Source organism: Aplidium turbinatum, chromosome 1, assembly GCF_918807975.1.
Source record: "Aplidium turbinatum chromosome 1, kaAplTurb1.1, whole genome shotgun sequence".
Classification (NCBI taxonomy): domain Eukaryota; kingdom Metazoa; phylum Chordata; class Ascidiacea; order Aplousobranchia; family Polyclinidae; genus Aplidium; species Aplidium turbinatum.
In genome coordinates this window covers 45,461,066-45,480,338 of record NC_137472.1, presented here as the reverse complement: position 1 = coordinate 45,480,338, position 19,273 = coordinate 45,461,066, and the positions used below count along the sequence as shown (strand labels likewise).

General features: G+C 39.0%; 1 protein-coding gene across 1 annotated transcript; it reads right to left on the bottom strand.

Moving 5' to 3' along the window:
* Positions 1 to 1,997: 1,997 nt before the first annotated feature.
* Positions 1,998 to 17,354, bottom strand: LOC145770571 (solute carrier family 2, facilitated glucose transporter member 1-like). The gene is made up of 2 exons (XM_082582260.1): positions 16,997 to 17,354; positions 1,998 to 4,521 (listed from the first exon to the last, which is right to left on the bottom strand). Exons 1-2 carry the CDS (start codon positions 17,054 to 17,056, stop codon positions 3,130 to 3,132), a joined length of 1,452 nt encoding a protein of 483 aa, XP_082438386.1. The 5' UTR covers positions 17,057 to 17,354; the 3' UTR covers positions 1,998 to 3,129.
* Between the last annotated feature and the right edge of the window lie 1,919 nt (positions 17,355 to 19,273).

Here is a 19,273-nt window from a genome sequence, read left to right as displayed (position 1 = left end):
GCGCAAACTATCCAAAAATAATGTGGCCGCAAGCGTTAGCGCAAACAAAAAGTCTACGCCGCAAGTCTGCGGCGTAGAATTTGCGGCGTATAGGTACATCTCTGGGTAATTCCAATGATATTTTATTGAAAAATACCAAATAAACATGACGGAGTAAATACAAACGATAAGCAGAGTGATTCGGTTGAACCAAAAATGGTACAAATGCTGTGTGGACTGTGGAACCCCTTCAGACTTCTCACACGTGTGGCAAGCAGAAGCAAGCTGTAGACTGATTTACTGACCTGTATTTTAACAATGGCGGTGGGATGGCGCGACGGATAAGGCGGTGGCTTTCCAATTATTAAAACTTTGTTCGACTCCCGGCTTCAACTGATTGTTGAAAAACACCGCTCACCTCTACCCAGGGTGTAATAAATTGGGTGGGCGTACTTGCTGAAGTAAAGGCGCCCGAGAAAGGAACTGGCTAGTCCACCCTACTCTCCTTAGTGCCGAAGGCTTAGTATAATGAGAACCTTATCTTCTCATTCCCCAAAGCTCAGTATCTGAGTATGGGACCTTTACCTTATTTTAACAATGCGATCGACCAAGTCGTGAACACAACTGCTGGTACTTCAAGATGAACGACTGATATTCAAAATTAACCTGTCCCAATCTTTCAATGTGTCCAATGGAGTCAGACAAGGTGGGGTGTTAAGCCCCTATCTTTTTGCAGTATATATTGATCAGCTTTCTTATGAGCTCAATAAAACATAAGTTGGTTGCTATGTTGGCAACTCTTGTCTAAATCATATTATGTTTGCTGATGACATTTGCTGCATCTCGCCTAGTTTGTGTGGCTTACAAAACTTGTTAGATGTTTGCCACAAGTATGCTGTTGAACATGAAATTAGTTTCAATTAAAAAAAGTCATTTGGTAGCCTATGTTATTTTCCCCAAAAAACTTTTATCTTTCACGTGCTCTTCTGCTACATCTAGGTAAATCTGAAATTGTGTTCACAGACTCTGTAAAATACCTGGGTGTATTTATTGAGAGTTCTCTCTCAGATGAAAATGATATTTCAAGGCAGGTACGCTCTCAGTACTGTGCTGCAAACAAAATTAAAATCTCATTTCGCTAAATGCTCACCCTCTATAAAAAACATTGTATTTCGCTCTTAGGGAACGTTCAAATATTACGTAACGCCTTCGAGGGGGAGGGGGGGGGTTTATGCAAAGCGTTACGTTAGCGTCACATCGGGGGGGGGGGAGGGGGTTCAAGCAAAACGTTTTGTGCTGAATTCGTAGTGAAAAAGCGTTACATGGGGGAGGGGGGGATTGAAAATAGCGTTACGTTGGCGTTACATGGGGGAGGGGGGGGGTCAAAAATTCGGAAAAAAAACGTTACGTAATATTTGAACGTTCCCTTATTGTATGTCCTTTTACGCATCCCAGTTGTGGAACAAGTTTAGATCTTCCAATATAAAACGATTACGTGTTGCTTACAATGATTCTTTTAGAATATTGCACAACGAGCCTCGATATGTCAGTGCCCGTGAATATCAAGTAATTAATAATATAACAACGTTTGATGCTTTATTGAGGAAAAGCATGTTTTCATTTATCAACCGTTGCATTCACTCCTCAAATCGCATTATGTCAGACCTGATGTCATCTGATTGTTTTTATCGTTCTGAATACTTTCAATTCTTCCAACGCTCATTGTATTTGTATGTAAATTTGTAACAGTAGATAGCCCATTTAGTGAGCTTTTAAACCGACGGCATCCAAAGTGGCTCTCTGTGACCTTTGTGCATTTGCAGTTTGTGTATTATTTCGTTGTTTTGGATATGGACATTGGACAACTTGTCTGACGCAAATAAATAATAAATAGACAAACTAGGTAAATGGAATGATAGCTTAAATTTTGTGTGAGAAAATACCTAATTGTGCTAATTGTTCCATAGCCATTGAATGCAAAACCAGAACCGTAGCAATAAGATTTTTCAAAACGGAACAATTTTAATTTTTAATTGAAGTAAATATTTTACAATAGTACATATATACTGTATATTGCACGACATTATACATAGCATGTTTGCACGACATTTTGGCGTAGTCACATACCTACAGTGGGTCGTTTTTCTTTTGTCGCATGACCTTTTGGTGCCTAGGCTAACCAGCTATTCCGAGTGAAGTGTATTTTATAGAGTGAATGGTTACCGTACGTGTGATATACTATTTGTATATAGCAAAGTAATACTAATAATGAACAAAAAACGTATTAAGTAGGTTAAGTAATAGCAAGAACATGAAACGTTCTTGCTAACAGTTGAGTGTCTGTCAACAGTACTGAAAAAACTGGCGAAGCAAATTAACTGGAACATAATATATTTGGCAACAGCTACCAGAGTATATGACAAACCGAAACAGTTCATCATAGCCTAGAGTAGACTGAAGTCCACCTGGACGTGAATCGTCTAAGTCATGCGACCGTAAAACGCCGAAATGGACACATGACAAAGTGAACCAACAAAAAAGGTCATATGACAAAGTGAAAACGTCAACCCAATGTATTCATTTGACTGACTACGGCAAGATGTCAAATTCTACATAAAACAACGTTCCGCTAAACACAATATCGCTCAATGTGCATTTGATAATGATCTACAAAAATAGTAAAACCAATAAGTTCAACTTTGTAGCTTTCGGCCTTGAAAGAAATAACAAGTCTTAAAGTAGCAATAAACGACATTTGATTCAACTTTAACAAAAAGAAATATAAACTCAATAATATTCTTAAATAATAATAGGCCACGTGAAAGTTAATGAAAAATACAAAACCAAGAATATAGAAACTAAACTCATGATGCGCTTTGAGGACAGTGTCATGATTCAACTTGTAGCAATGAAAATTACAATGGTAGGCCTAAATACACTATAGCATTTGACAAGCTTGTTATAAACGAGTTTGGTTTCTGCATTGTGGGCCTTGTACTTAGTTTTTCGATTGACCAAAATATTCCAAGAAAAATACGCTTCTCGTAAAATGTATATACTTTTTCAAATTATTATAAATACTTTGAATGTTATGGAAGTGTAATTATGCAGCTACAACATACAGTATAATACAGAGTTGACATTTTGCAACTACTCAAAGTATTGGGAGATTTCAATTATGGATTTTCCTTTCGTTTCAGGAACTTTAAAATAAGTAAAAACCCAGAAAATAGCAAGCAAAACTGCAAATATCACAAATGTGTACCCATGGATAGCATTTTCGATTGGCGGATAGCCTAAGCCGACAGCGAAGTTGCACAACCAGTTAACTAAACCAGCAATGCTTATAGCGGTAGATCGAGCATTTTCTTTGAACAATTCAGCAGTTATGAACCATGGAATTGAGCCTGGGCCAACTTGAAAAAATACAACAAATGTAAACACGACTATGACTGAGACAATCGAAAGGTCTGGTGATAAGTAAGACAGATTAAACGTAAATACCAAAAGGGTTGCACAAACAAACATACCACCAAGTCCAATTAAATGCAAGGTTTTGCGACCTGCTCTTTCAATAAGAGCCAGAGATATTAGGACCATCACTATGTTTGTGACTCCTATCCCAACAGTAGCATAAGTGCTGTTAACTCTGCTTATTCCGGCAGAAATAAAAATAGACGTCGAGTAATAATACACTGCATTGATTCCAGAAAGTTGCTGTGAACACTGCATGATAATTGCAACCAGCAATGGTCGAAAAAGATGACCAGTTGTAAAAATAGTTTTCAGATTCACTTTTGCTTCCAAACTACCGGCCTGTTGTGCTTGAATGTCAACCATCTCATGTTCCACATTTGAATTGCCACGTAACCATTGCAAGGTATTTTTAGCATCAGATTCTTGATTGTTTTTTGACAGAAATGGTGGTGTTTCAGGACAAAAAGGGAACGTGACAAGTTGAAAAATAGCAAAAACTGCTGGGATACTTAGAAGCAATGGCCACAACTCTGCACTGCCCAAAACTTGAGGCAAACCAAGCACTTGGGAAATAAGTAGTGAAGTAACAATTCCCATTTGGTGCAGTGTGCCTAGCATACCACGTAGATCAACAGGGGCAATTTCAGTGAGATACAGTGGAGCCAATCCAGTATTAATGCCAGCATTAAACCCAATCATGAGACGACCAAGAATGAGTAACTCATACAATCCAGATACTTTGGTAACTGCCATAAACACAACACCAACTATAGCAAGTAAATTGTTGAAGAGTAAGGATTTTTTTCGACCAAATTTATCAGCTAAATAACCTGCCACAAACGAACCAAGCATTCCTCCAACAGCAAACATGGAAACAATAAGTGCCCAGAGTAATTTCAGCTTACTTTCATTAAGATAGTAACCATATCTATCTTTGTAAGTCCCATTGAGAAATTCCTCTACAATGCCTTCAGGAGCATTGACCACGCCTGTATTATATCCAAACTGGAAGCTTGAACCAATCACAACTGAGGCTGTTGCAAAAACCAGGTTTGCTGAAATTATCTAAAAATAAATGCATACACAGTGACAAACATTATGATATATCGTATACAGAAAATTGTTTATTAAATTAGTAGTAATCATTATCATGATTATAAGTCCAATGTAGCTCAATAATATCGTGCCAGGCCTCTAAGCTCCGGGTGACCCTCGATGCCATGGCCACCGAGAAGTCGTCAAATGGCCTCCGAAATTGCTTTGCTGGTAGGGTATGTATTAGGTTGTTGCAGGCGCCCCAACCCTCTCGGATTTTGCTTACCTTTTTTGTGGTACTGTGTTTAGATCAGTAGACCACAAATATGAAGTTTCATAAATTTTTATCGACGTTTACCTCCACCGCCGAGGCCATTTTGAGGCCCACTTTTTGAATTTTTTCAAGTTTTTTGCCACTAGAGGGCAGTGTATAAGTTTTGCAATATTGAGGGTAAATTTAAAAGATGCACTATGATGTTCTGAATAATGTTTAAAAAAAATTGGAGAAATGGGATAAGCATATCCAAAAATATTCAAGTTTTGTCACTAATTTTTTGCACAATACTGCCCCTAGTGGTGAAAATAAAAATTAAAATATCTTAAAAACTACTCATCATATTGTAATGGAACTTGCATGCACCCCCCCATTTTCGTGGGTAAGGAATTTGATTTTAGCAATATTTTTGCAAAATATTACCACTAGAGGGCGGTAGTTCTAATTTTGAACTATTTTTCTGTAAAAAGGCTATATTGTTGCATTTCTTGAGCTATGCTATCTGAAGAATACAATTTCATGGCTTATGCACAACAAAATTTATTCAATTGTAAAGAAACTGCATGCATGTACTATATCAATACATCCAAACAGGCAATGTGAGTCTTAGTTAACACAATTTACGCAAAGGCAGTTGTACATCTTCATTGTGTTGATAAACAACGTTTTCTAAGATTTGGTATCTTTCTTCTATCCTCCTCCACCACTTGAATATGGTTTTGCAGATTTTTTCTTGCTTTGCTAGATGAAGAAAGTCGGATACTAGTTTTACCCCTCTCTCTGCTGATTCATTGCAGACTCTGAGTGCACTTATGATACCATTAGCAGAAGCATAGCCATCATCTATTTCCCACTCTTTCGGGTGTTTGGCAAGAAAAGTTGTTGAAATGTGCAAAAGTTCAAAAAACATTTTGCTGCTGGCATTTGCATAGAAGCACAATGAGTTATCATTAACAATGTCTGGCAGCTCTGGCTTACCATATCCATTACCAAACCTGTTTGTAACCTGGTCATAGAAACTTGCATTTAAACGCAGCAGAGTTCTAGCCAAAGCTTCCTTTTCATCCATAGTGACTTTTTTGTCCCATAGAACTAAGGGGATCAGCTCCCCAGTTACATACCATGTGTGCCTACCTAAAGCTTTTAAAGCAGCAACACTGATAATTTTGTCTACTGCATCATAGCTTTAGATGTCACTTACCAGTTGCAAATCTTCTCGGGGTGCTGATGCAGCAATTGGACAGTTAAACCACCATCCATTAAATTAATACAAAAGTGCAAAAGTCAACAAATCGCTCTATTTTTTGTATTTGTGACTTGGAAATGATTCCTTGTGGTAGAAAGTCTTGCAGCATTACTATCTTATAGCAATAGAGCTGCTTTCCCACCCACCTTGCTCGATGGACTGCACCACATTTTCCAATATGTTTTCTGCATGCTAGGCAGAGAAGTGGTTTGTCTAGCTTTATTTGAAGAGAAGTGCATGCAGCATAGTGATGGCCAAAAAGAAAAAAAATTAAAACAATACCCAAAACATTTTTCAAGCCATCTCTCTGCTGCATGCATTTTTCTTCAAATAAAGCTAAACAAACCACTTCTCTGCCTAGCATGCAGAAAACGTACTGGAGAAGTTATACTTTCTCATGTGTGGGAAGCCCTGAAAGTCGAAACGTCAAGATCTCCAGGCATTGAACTATTCAAAAGATTCCGGAACAAAGGATTCAATGCAACCCCACATGCTGCAGCTGTACTGCATACCAAAGATCTTCAAGAGTTTGGAGAATTTGTAACAACCCAAAGCAGAAAAGTGGAAGCACTTATAAATTTTTAGAGATATGCAAATTATCAGAGGGGTGACTACTAAGAACTTTTAGACCTGATGGCGGTGTACAATGTACATTGGAATCAACAGTGGACAGTACAACTTCATGAACTGCGGTGCAGTCCATCGAGCAAGGTGGATGGGAAAGCAGCTCTATTGCTATAAGATAGTAATGCTGCAAGACTTTCTACCACAAGGAATCATTTCCAAGTCACAAATACAAAAATTAGAGCGATTTGTTGACTTTTGCACTTTTGTATTAATTTAATGGATGGTGGTTTAACTGTCCAATTGCTGCATCAGCACCCCAAGAAGATTTGCAACTGGTAAGTGACATCTAAAGCTATGATGCAGTAGACAAAATTAAAAGCTTTAGGTAGGCACACATGGTATGTAACTGGGGAGCTGATCCGCTTAGCTCTATGGGACGAACAAGTCACTATGGATGAAAAGGAAGCTTTGGCTAGAACTCTGCTGCATTTAAGTGCAAGTTTCTATGACCAGGTTACAAACAGGTTTGGTAATGGATACGGTAAGCCAGAGCTGCCAGACATTGTTAATGATAACTCATTGTCATTGTGCTCCTATGCAAATGCCAGCAGCAAAATGTTTTTTGAACTTTTGCAAACTTCAACAACTTTTCTTGCCAAACACCCGAAAGAGTGGGAAATACAGTAGGTGATGGCTATGCTTCTGCTCGGAATGGCCCGTTTCGGTGAGTCCGATTCGGTGAGTTCGATCCCTTAACGGGGGATTTTTTCAATTTTTTATAAAATTATCGGGTACCGTAGCCTAGTTATCATTGCCGTTTTAGGGTTAGGGGTTAGAGGATAGAAACTCACCGAATCGGACTCACCGAATAGTAGCAGACCTGCTTCTGCTAATGGTATCATAAGTGCACTCAGTGTCTGCAATGATTCAGCAGAGAGAGGGGTAAAACTAGTATCCGACTTTCTTCATCTAGCAAAGCAAGAAAAAAATCTGCAAAACTATATTCAAGCAGTGGAGGAAGATCGAAGAAAGATACCAAATCTTAGAAAACGTCATTTATCAACACAATGAAGATGTACAACTGCCTTTGCGTAAATTGTGTTAACTAAGACTCACATTGCCTGTTTAGATGTATTGATATAGTACATGCATGCATGCAGTTTCTTTACAATTGAATAAATTTTGTTGTGCATAAGCCATGAAATTGTATTCTTCAGATAGCATAGCTCAAGAAATGCAACAATATCGCCTTTTTACAGAAAAATAGTTCAAAATTAGAATTACCGCCCTCTAGTGGTAATATTTTGCAAAAATATTGCTAAAATCAAATTCCTTACCCACAAAAATGGGGGGGTACATGCAAGTTCCATAACAATATGATGAGTAGTTTTTAAGATATTTTAATTTTTCTTTTCACCACTAGGGGCAGTATTGTGCAAAAAATTAGTGACAAAACTTGAATATTTTTGGATATACTTATCCCATTTCTCCAATTTTTTTTTAAACAATTCAGAACATCATAGTGCATCTTTTAAATATACCCTCAATATTGCAAAACTTATACACTGCCCTCTAGTGGCAAAAACTTGAAAAAATTCAAAAAGTGGGCCTTAAAATGGCCTCGGCGGTGGAGGTAAACGTCGATGAAAATTTATGAAACTTCATATTTGTGGTCTACTGATCTAAACACAGTACCACAAAAAAGGTAAGCATGGTGAAACCAAGATTTAAATTTCATGGGGCGCCTGCAACCGGAATGGCCCGTTTCGGTGAGTCCGATTCGGTGAGTCCGATTCGGTGAGTCCGATCCCTTAACGGGGGATTTTTTTAATTTTTTTTTTTTAATTATCGGGTACCGTAGCCTAATTATCATTGCCGTTTTAGGGTTCGGGGTTAGGATTAGGGGTTAGAGGTTAAGAACTCACCGAATCAGACTCACCGAATCGGACTCACCGAATAGTAGCAGACCCGCCTGCAACACCCTAGTATGTATGGTCGGGGTCCATGCCTTTTAGGCGCAGACTGTTAGGCGCCGGTCAAATAAGCGCGCGCACTTTGGCATCAGGATATTTAGGTGCGGAGCACTGTGGCGCCTGTTCATTTAGGTGCTATTCCTAGTAAAGTCCGCAGATTGTATCAGCTCAGCTTTGGCAAAACCTAGTCGTGGTTTTGACGAAAAACTAAGTTACTCTTCACTCAAACCTACCACCCGCTTTAATATAAGCTACGGTATATTTTTACTGATGTTTAGTGTAGTTATTATTTGACTAATATAACTAAATGTGAACTCAGTCATGTTCGGAAACTTAATAATTTATTGATAAAACCTGGACTAACAACAAATAAATGCCGAACACACCCATTAAAAAAACAATATATTTTTCTGTTCAATATTAGGCGAGTAAGAAGTGACATTGGACCCGGACATTTTTGATAACAACCATTTTTTGGTTGCAGGAGGCTTGTCTGGTAGTCAGATCGACGATTCCAAAATTCGGCAAAAATCGGACTTGGGGAACTGCCCCAAAACCGCATTTTATATTTTCATAGCGCGCCATCTAGCGGTTGTTAAAATTTACTCTAAGTGAAATGCAACTGAGTAAGCATATAAACGTAATTAACACTCACAAAAACATAAGTGTAACAATATTTTTTTAAAAAGGTTGTGATCATGGGTGTCGGCAGGGAAGGGGCACTTACCCCCCTCCCCCAAGATTATGATTTACATGTAATTTGCTCGAGAGTGCAATTTTCAAAAACTGTATTCGCCTTCCACGCAAACACTTTCTCATCAGGTTCTCAACCAATTCTACTTCAGTTTTTTGATTTCTCTAAATAGTTTTGCGCCGTAGGCGCAACAACCATTTACATCATACGTTAATAGTAATTTTTTTCACAATTTTTGCACCTCACCACTCAAATGTTACTTTAAATTTAGAACTTTTCTTACCTATGGTGCAGCTTACAAGATGAATTTGGCTTCAAAAGTTGTGCCCTCCCAACCCCGCTTCTCCCCTACCCCTGCATTTTTTCTGCCGACGCCCATATTTGTGACGTATTTGGCCATTTATTACAGTTTAATTATTATCACGCAATTATAATCGCCTACGTTAAAGTGTAATTCAAAGTAGGCTATATGACACTTCAACAACATTAGCAACTGAAACAAGTGGTGATACAACGTTGGCAAATGTATAATCAACGTATAATAGAAATATAAACATCAGTGATTTGAGCAATTAATGCTTATCTGAAGACCATTTAATGTCGTTTATTCAGTACTATTGCTTCAACAGAAAAGGCAGCGTACATTTAATATATGCCAGGCCTCGAAACAACTTTTTTTTCCGGCGGCCAAACGTGTCCGACTGAAGCAGGCTGTTCGGCGGCCAATCACAAGCACATGGCGGCCATCGCAACGTCGACACGCATCAACATACAGTCTTCAAAATTAGCACATTTTTACGTCAGCAAAAACGTTGCCGAGGCCAAACGAAAAGAGTTGAAATTGCCTCGGCAATTGCTGTGAACGTTAATTACGAAACAATTGTACCAAAACGAGAAGCGAAAAATATACTAGAGTAGTCTATCACGACCGCACTGTTTGATTTGTTGTGATGTAATAATACCAAAAGTAGCGATAAAGCGAGCAACAAGATACGCACGTCGCACGCTGTTACAGTAATTCACGTTAAATGACTCACAGGCGGAAAAGTAAGTTAATTTTGGGTTGATTCAACGTTCGAGTAAGCACAAATCGATTTAATTTTCCGGCGGGTTGTACTGCGTAACAACAATGCCCAATAAGAAATTTACGTTTGTTTTACATTAAATAGACATCTAGAAACGTTGAATTATCATAAAATAACGTTAATTGCTCAACCAGGTACCGGTAACAAATTAATAGCTCCCTGCGAGAAGATTGCCTCGATTTACGTATACACTGACATAATTTCGGCACAATTGCGACACTGCAAACAACATAAAGTCTGTTTGATAAAGAACCAGTCGGAATCGAAATCATCAGATGCTGTATCGGAGCACGAGGTTGTCACGTCATCACTGGAATCAGACGTATTCGCCTTTCGCAACGAAGCGTCCACGTTTTGCGGCTTTCGGGCTTTGATACCAATCCACACGCCTCTTTTTTTTTCATAGAGCTCCATCAGGGTGTTGACTAGGGAACAAATCTATGGCTGTGTCATAACGACAGGGAGGAATGTCTAACCCTAACCTTACAAGCGCTCGTGTGGCCTCGGCATTTTTATTGCCGACGCTAATTTCGAAGACTGAATATATCGCATCAATAAAGTGTATTGTGGTGTTACTTGCATCCTGCTTATGTCAGACATCAGCTGCTTGGTCAACCAATAATGTTAACAATTCAAGCATAGACAGGGTGTATTGTGATTTATCGGGTGCTTTGACTGCTTTCTAATCCTTTGTGATTATAAGTGGCAAAGTACTTTATTCACAAGACCGCTTGCCTAAAATTTTCTCGGAACTTTATGGCGGACAAATGCGGCCGACGGAAGGGCGAGACCGGCGGACAAAGTGTCGGTTTTTGTAGGTTAATCGCGGCCATGGCCGCGATGGCCGCCTTCAGTTTCGAGGCCTGTATGCGTTCACTTTCATTTACTAATCATTCATTGCAAAAAATATTTTTCTTGCAAAAACTACCACAGTAACAATTTGAGGTCCCGTTCTACAGATACAACTATTTTTATTTAAGTAAATATACTTCTACACTTACAGCTCTTGGGTATCTAACACTCTAAAGGTGATGACTTTTCACACTGAGCTTCACAAGCACAGTGAATACTGCATTTCAAGCCTTTCTTGGAGCAACCACAAGATGTGCATAAACGTTTAGCGTTTAAGCAATTGCACCTAATTTCTTTCAAAAAGGTTTTGGGTGCACATTCATTATCTGTCATTATTGGGACCCGACCAGAAGCTGTTTTCTTGTATCCATAGAAAGTAAGATTCAGCACAGTTTTCAAATGACGCCATGTTGACACTTGATGATGCGCACGAAGGCTGTAAAAGTAGCATGCTCTACTTGTTGGAGGCATTCTTTCAACTGATATATATTTTGAGAATACAGCGTAATGGTAGCGCAATAAATTTAAAGTATTCATGGAAAACACTTGCTTATACAAAATTTGGGAGAATTCTTCTCCAATTCTGGAAATGTCTTTTCTTTTAAAACTTCCTTGTTTCCGAAGGTGGCACATTTACGTTGCACTTTGTCCAGACCTTTCAAGATTTTAAAAACTTTTACTTTTCCCGTTTCGTAAAAACAGGATGTTGTATCGCATCCAGAGAACGCGTGGCAAAATAGCAAAGATCGGCACATATTTTCTCCGAGAGCAAGCTGAGCTCGACGAATGGAAATTTTCGCGTTAGACATTTTCATATAAATGCAGTTTCCGCATAGTGCGTGATAAAGCAAAAGGATGAGTACATCAGTATCGTCAGCCATCACAGTTAGCCTGTACTTGACCATAGGTTTCATGTTCTTCCAGAACCTTACGGACCATAGCAACATCAGTGTCTCTTTCTCCTTTGGCCTTGTCCACAATAATGCCATTACTACTAAGATTATCCTAGAGTAAGTTTATAAATTGTTACGTTTATTTGATAAAAATGCGGGTTTATTTGCCGGGATGGGTATGTCTAAGCGAATTGCTACGTTGGGACAAGATGTGGTCAGCTTTTGCTCTGCTCCTTTGGTTGTTTCAATATCACAATTGTCAAAAACAACTCTGATATTGGTATTTTCCCCGCGTAGGCTACAAGATATTAAATAAACATTTCAAGTAAATTTTTCATATTCCAGGAAAGTCAGTGAATGAAAGCACAGCCATCAAATACAATCGAAATACAAGATAATCGAGAATTAGTGCACAAAATATTCTCATTTTGCAAGATTATGTATTTGAACAATGCAGATGTCTGAGATTTTCGTATACTTTCGTCATCTGAGAAAAGTGATGGTGGAACATTGGCAAGTTCATACGAAAATTTGTCCAGTTCCAGTGACCCCTGCAAACAGGCTATAAACAGCAATTTGTGGAAGATTTCGGTGAATGACATGTGTATCTCTTTATCTTCATATTTTAAGGCTTTTCGCATAACGGCAAATGTACTTGCTTGGTCAGATCTTTTTAGCGAAATCTCTTTCGGTTTCTTTCCACATATTTTGCGAATAATATCGTTACCAATAATTAAGACGTTATCCATATTTACACGAGTATCAGCAATAATGCCCTGCTGAAACGTTGTAGCCTACACATCTTCTCCATCGTTTTTGGCAAAGATTTCGTTGCATACACAGTTTTCCATAAATCATCTAAACCACTTCTTTCCATCAGTTTGCACCCTGCTCCGAGAAAGGACATCAGGTTGATGAAAACCACCAAGTTGTAAGTGAACATTTTTGAAAATACCAAAATTGTCCAGTTTAATTTTGAATGCTCTGAAGTAGAGGGGTTGGTCAAACGTTAGCGGTGTACAAGTTAGCGGTATTTTTCTCGCTTGGTCTTGAACGAATATCATTGTATTGTAAACAGCTTCATCTGTTGCGGGATTAAGCGGTATCATAGGATTAAATGATACTGACGAAACCTGAAACTCACCTTGAACTACATGAGCCATGAACCCTTGCCATTGTACTGGCTTAGAATTGAATATGTTTGAACACAGCCATGGAGTGTCAAGCAATTCATGGTGCGTAAATAACACGCAAGAGACGTTCAGCTGCTTGATTCGTATGTCTTTCCAAGTACCTGTCTTTGCACCAGTATACGACTTGACTAAATTGCCAAAATTGCCTGATTCTAGTAGTTCAGTTGCACTGACGTGTCGTTTTTCAATAGCTAGCGGTCGAGTTGCCATTCTTGGTGTTTGACAATTTATAATGCCCATCACATGCGTTGTATCATGAGTTCATGACCTGTCAGACTATCTTCGTTAAAATCGAAGTTATCTGCTACCCACTGACAGAAAAAGCCGGGATGACTTGTTGAGTCCATTACCTCATCCGTATTATCACCATTCGCTTGGCTTACAGTAGCTGATCGTTTAAACGCTATTACTTGATCATAACTTGCACAAAGACCAAGGGATGGTCCCAGCCAACAAAATGACAGATTTTGCTGTCTGGGGAATTACATCCAAGAGAATACTCGATCTTGTGACCTGATGTATAAAAATGCCAATTGACTATAAAAGTCTCGCGACATTGCATCGACGTAAGAATGGCTACCTATGTAACGACCTATTTCTTCAGGTAAGTATTTTTGTGCAGCTTTAGCGATAATGCAATGGATTTAATGACTTGGCTGGTATGATGTTATAGTTGTTATCCAACTCCTTAATTATGCTTTTTCTGAAACCTTTTCTTTGTGAAAGTTCAAGATATAAATCATTACCAAATTTTATGTGTCCGTAATTTTCATGTTCGTCAGATTCGTTGTAACAGATGAAATTACATTTTCCGAAATTCATCTTAGTTAATTAGCATTTTCTAGAATTTTACAACCACTTCACTGTGGGATAGCACAACCGATAAGGCGTTGGCTTTTCAATTATGCAAACCTGGTTCGACTTCCGGCTTCAGCTGGTTGTTGAAAACATCGCTCATCTCTACCTAGGGTGTAATAAATTGGGTGGGCATAACTGCTGCAGGAAAGGCGGCCGAGAGAAAGGAACTGGCCACCCTACTCTCCTTAGTGCCAAAGGCGTAGTACAATGAGGACCTTATCTTCTCATACCCAACACTTGTATCAAGTATGGGACCACCTTTTTACACTATCATTGGAGCCTAAATTCTGTTACATGAGGCACTCAGCAAACAAAATATGTTATTTTGCGTTGATTCAACGTTGCCAGACGTTGAATCAACGTAAAATAGCAAATTTTGCTGAAGGGTAATTCTAGACACTATGTTAATCATCCTTGTTTCACTTGAAATTCGGGAATTAGCACGACAGAAAATACATACATTTTTCTTCCGCTAGATAGCGCGCCGATCAATAATTGCCCCAGTGAAAAAGGTCTTTCCCCATGTCCGAATTTTGCCGAATTTTAAATTTGGGGTGTCAGACAGGTAACCCATCTTTTTATGAAGAAAAATGGTTGTTATCAAAAATGTCCGGGTCCGGCTATTTTTATGTCAATTCTTACTCGCCTATATATAACATTTTGTATGAAAAGCATTGCCGGTTTAAGCAGCTTCACTCACCGAAGCCATGACACATTTTTCTGTTCAATACAACATTTTGTGTGAAAAGCATTGCCGGATAAAGCAGCTTCACTCACGGAAGCCATGACTAACAACAAATAAATGCACGTGCATTAACAAAACAACATATTTTTCTGTTCAATATAACATTTTGTGTAAAAAGCATTGCTCTACCTGTCAAGCTGATACAATCTGCAGACTTCACAAGGAATAGCACTTAAATGAACGGGCGCCACAGTGCTTCGCACCTAAATATTCAGACGCCACAGTGTGCGCGCCTATTTGACCGGCGCCTAACTGTCTGCGCCTAAAAGACTTGCTCCGGTATGATCGCTGGCTTTCGCAAACCAACATTTCTCCACTCCGTTGGTATTTGAAACTTTTTTTTGCCACTTTTTTTTGTGTCAAACTTTTTTCCTTTCACCCACCTTTGCAACCTTTTTTTCAAAAACAAGGCAGTCTCTCACACGCCGACAAGAAATATTGCAAATAAAGTTTGGCACAAAGGCTGAACGTCGACGTATAAAAACTCGAAAACTAGCTCTACACCTAGACCTACTTGAGAAGCAGTGCATTTAAATACAACTACAAGTATGTTTTAGGGCCTTGTTTGCATTTATTCTTATCTGAATGAACATAAAAACATGGTGTTACGGTAAGTACAGTAACTGATTTTTAAAAACTTAAATTTATAACGGATTTTTGTATTTTGGCTGCCGGGAAGAAGCTCTGGCAGGCCATGCTTGGCCGCCAGAAAAATAAAGGAGCTTAGAGACCTGCAGTGCTGTATCCATCGCAGAAATGTGTTGCTCTCAGCAATTTGAACAGACAATGTCAGCGTAGCTATTTAGGAGCACAACCGAGAGCATTTACAGTTTTAGAGCAAAAGTTTGAGTTTTTGAAATGTTTCTGTCGTAGCCTAGTCTTAGTATGTTGCTTCAGATTGTAGCGCGTAGTGTAGTACAGCAGTCCTCACTTATGCACACCTTCTAGCAGAATAATTTTGGGTTTATTAAGCGGGTGGGCCTATCAAGTGCGAAACAATTCTCTGCCACTCTTATGCATTCAGGAATTCTGAGCCAAATTAAATTGGGCATAATAAGCGGGTGGGCTTACTAACAGTGGGCTTAATACGCGGGAACTACTATCCTGGTAGGTGAAGTAAAAGCTCACTACTCACATGAAGGTTGATTAAATAATGAAGTTATAGAACATGCATGATACTTTTCAAGTAAAAAATCACATAAAATCTGTTAGGGCTGATTAATACTGATATAACTCATCCATTCCAATATACCATGGTAATGATACATTTATTATGATGTCATGTTTGAGAAAAGAGCCCAGTTGGTTAGCGTGTGACTTTGTGAACGAAGAAGCTTTATCAACTGGTGCTGGTTCGACTTTCGAGGTGTGAGCTTGAGCAATGCATGTTAAGGACTGCTCTCCATTCAGTGGCATCTAATGTATGGAGTAATTTCCCAGCAACAATCAGAAACTTCATTATCTGTCAAACTCCGTGATCAGGCTCGCATCAGTGGTTCAAAGCCTCTACTAAAAGTATGAAAAACTGCCAGGATTAAGCTCTCAGAGTTCTAAGCTTTCTAAGTCCGAAGATAAAAATTCAATCAATCAATCGACATTAATGACACCCAAAATATAAATTAAAGGATGTACACCATGACTCAATCATAATGACAACTTAAATAGTCTCATTGTTACCCCACAATAAATATATCAGATTTGAATCAACTCTCTGAAGCAAGTACAACAAAGCTTGAAACCAACCAGATTGTTTCATTTTGTACAAATTCCAATTATCTAGACATAAAAAAAGTATTTCGTTGTGGTCATATCAAAATAAAAAAGTAGCTGCAACTGATTAGGCAGTACTGCAAAAAGTACCATTATACATGCAGTGAAACACGGAGCTGGTATACAAGTCCCCCCCCCCCCCCCCTTGGTAACTCATGACAAAGACAGGACTTGACCAAACATATAGGGTGAAACTACTTTATGTTTGGTCGAGTCCTGTCTTTGTCATGAGTTACCAAGGTGGAGGGAGGGGACTTGTATACCAGCTCCTGAAACACGTGTCTATTCGATGCTAAAAATCGGCTGCCCAGAAACTTATTATACATGCAGTTACTGCAGTATCACAAACAGTTACCTTAGTGTTTTGTGTGTCATTCAAAATCAGCTCTTCTTCATCTGACTTGGATGAATCCATTTCTTTAACAAGATGTCATGCTTTATTTACCCACAAAAACTTAGGAGCTGGTGCACAAATCTCCGCCCTGGTCATATGACATGATATATGTCAATGATTGGAATCGACCAAGACATATAGGGTGAAGCCAGATTGGAAAGTTTGAACATTGCGCGGGGGAGAAGAGTTTCAGCTGCTGCATTTGCGCGGCTGTCAACATCAAAGGCTGGAAATTGCGCGGTTGTCAATATCAAACGCTGGAAATTGCGCGTTTGAAAATTATTCACAAAAACGTAAGGAAAACGCTTACTGAAACCATAACTTTGCAATTGCAATGCTGTCCTGCCTCGCTGAGCTTCTTTTGGAAATAGCATTACAGCTCAATAACTGCGCTAATCTTGACCACAGTATCTATGATCCCACGGTAGGCACTTTAACCCTGCTTTAACATAATCCACTGGTCGACGCAATCATGCGTGACATATGACATCACTGATGTTGGTAGCGCTATCATGCGTGACATCACTGATTTGTGCGGAGGCTACTGTGACAACTTGTTGTTGAGGTGCATTTTTTGGTTTTCTCATAGGTTACTACGACATTTTTTGATATCTGAATAAAGCTAAAAGTTCGGAAAAGCATTCAATTCAAACCTTAAATCAATAAAAATAACCAGCCTTAATCAACTTCGCCTACCGTACTTCCTTTTAGTCAAGTATATTTCGTAATTCTGTTCTTGATCTGGTAAACACGAGTGTTGTAGGAGCACGTCACTACTTTGCACTCCTTGATGTCACAAAGGCGATGGATAGAAACTACCACAAGCAAACAAAAGGCCAGGCTTAAAAAACTGTGTGAGGGATGCCAAGCCAGCTTAGGCTACTAAAATATATCTTTTAAGTTTGGTTTGGAAAACAAGTTGCCTGAAAATTTTTACTTTCCACAAAATTTTTTTCTTCGGGATTGTGTTATTTTTTTGGAAGGTGCTTCGCGGTCCTAAAAAATTGTCTCGCGGACCCCAAAAGGACCGCGGTAATTTAACGTGCCATAGGAGCAAGGCATGGGATGGGAGGCATATTTTGGGATGGAAGATCCAAGGATGGAATGGAAGATTTGGATGATGGGATGGAAGAAGGTCTTCCATCATCATTCCATTATTTATTTTTAATCTAGGCTACGTATCATGGCACAAAACAATTTTTAACTTAAATGCGTAAAATTTTGATATGATGGTCAGAAATAAAAACAACTGAACTGAACTTTCTATCCAAAACTAAATTTTGTTTCTTGAAAACAATGAAATTTTTCCTGTTTTTTTTAACAACGCGACCGACGACCGTTAGGCGTTGCAGTAGAAAACATTATTTCGCACGTAATTTCATTGCGGTTCGGTAATTTAAATGTGCTGCAGCGCTCTTGCATGATTCAACCAGTGCGCAAGACATGGGGCTACATAAAAATATTAAGAATGGCGTGCACAGTAACTTACAGTTTTTTTTAAATATTGAGCAGTGTGTAAGGGCGTAGCTAGGGGGCCCGTCCCCCAATCCAACAACTTTATGAGCGATATATTGCAACTTTTGTACATTTTGGACAAATTTTTCAATAAATTGCGGCTAATTGAATTCACTTTAACAATAATTTAGCTGATTACGAAGTAAAACCAATATTATTTAACATCATGCCCAGTGGCGTACGCAGGATTTTCTCAAGGGGGGGGGGGGGGCATTGAGAGTAGCGTAGCCATAAATTTTGAAAGGGGGGGTTTCGACGACCGGCGGGCGAAGCCCGACGGCATTTTCTCTTAAGACGACACCCAGCGACGGGGGGTCTGGGGGGCCTCCCCCAGAAAATTTTGAAAAATTACTTTGAATTTGGTGCATTCTGAGAGCATTTTCAACAAAAATGTGGGTATGAATATTTCTGTAAAATGGTGCTGTCAGGTGGCATAGCAAAAGGATAAGATCATGTTTTCTTCGGCATTTTTCGGAAATAAAGCTAAGTCTCTATGTTTTCGTGTTGTTAATTCCTGGCTGAGATGTTTGGTATTGGCAAAACTCGCTCTTTTAATGCAGCTTTGTTTAAAATTAGGCAAGTTTTTTTTAGACTGAAACCATCATTCCCAAGCATAAAGAGACTGAAAGCATCATTCTCAATATCGTGATGTCACACGCGTGCCAAAGTGGGGTTGTAACCTCCAAGGCCCAACCCCCCCCCTTGGCTATGCCACTGGCCATT

Coding starts and splice junctions, on each gene's coding strand:
- LOC145770571 (XM_082582260.1), bottom strand. CDS start 17,056: ATGGATTCATCCAAGTCAGATGAAGAAGAGCTGATTTTGAATGACACA. Junction 4,522..16,996: donor ATGACACACAAAACACTAAG/GTAACTGTTTGT, acceptor ATTTATTTTTAG/ATAATTTCAGCAAACCTGGT.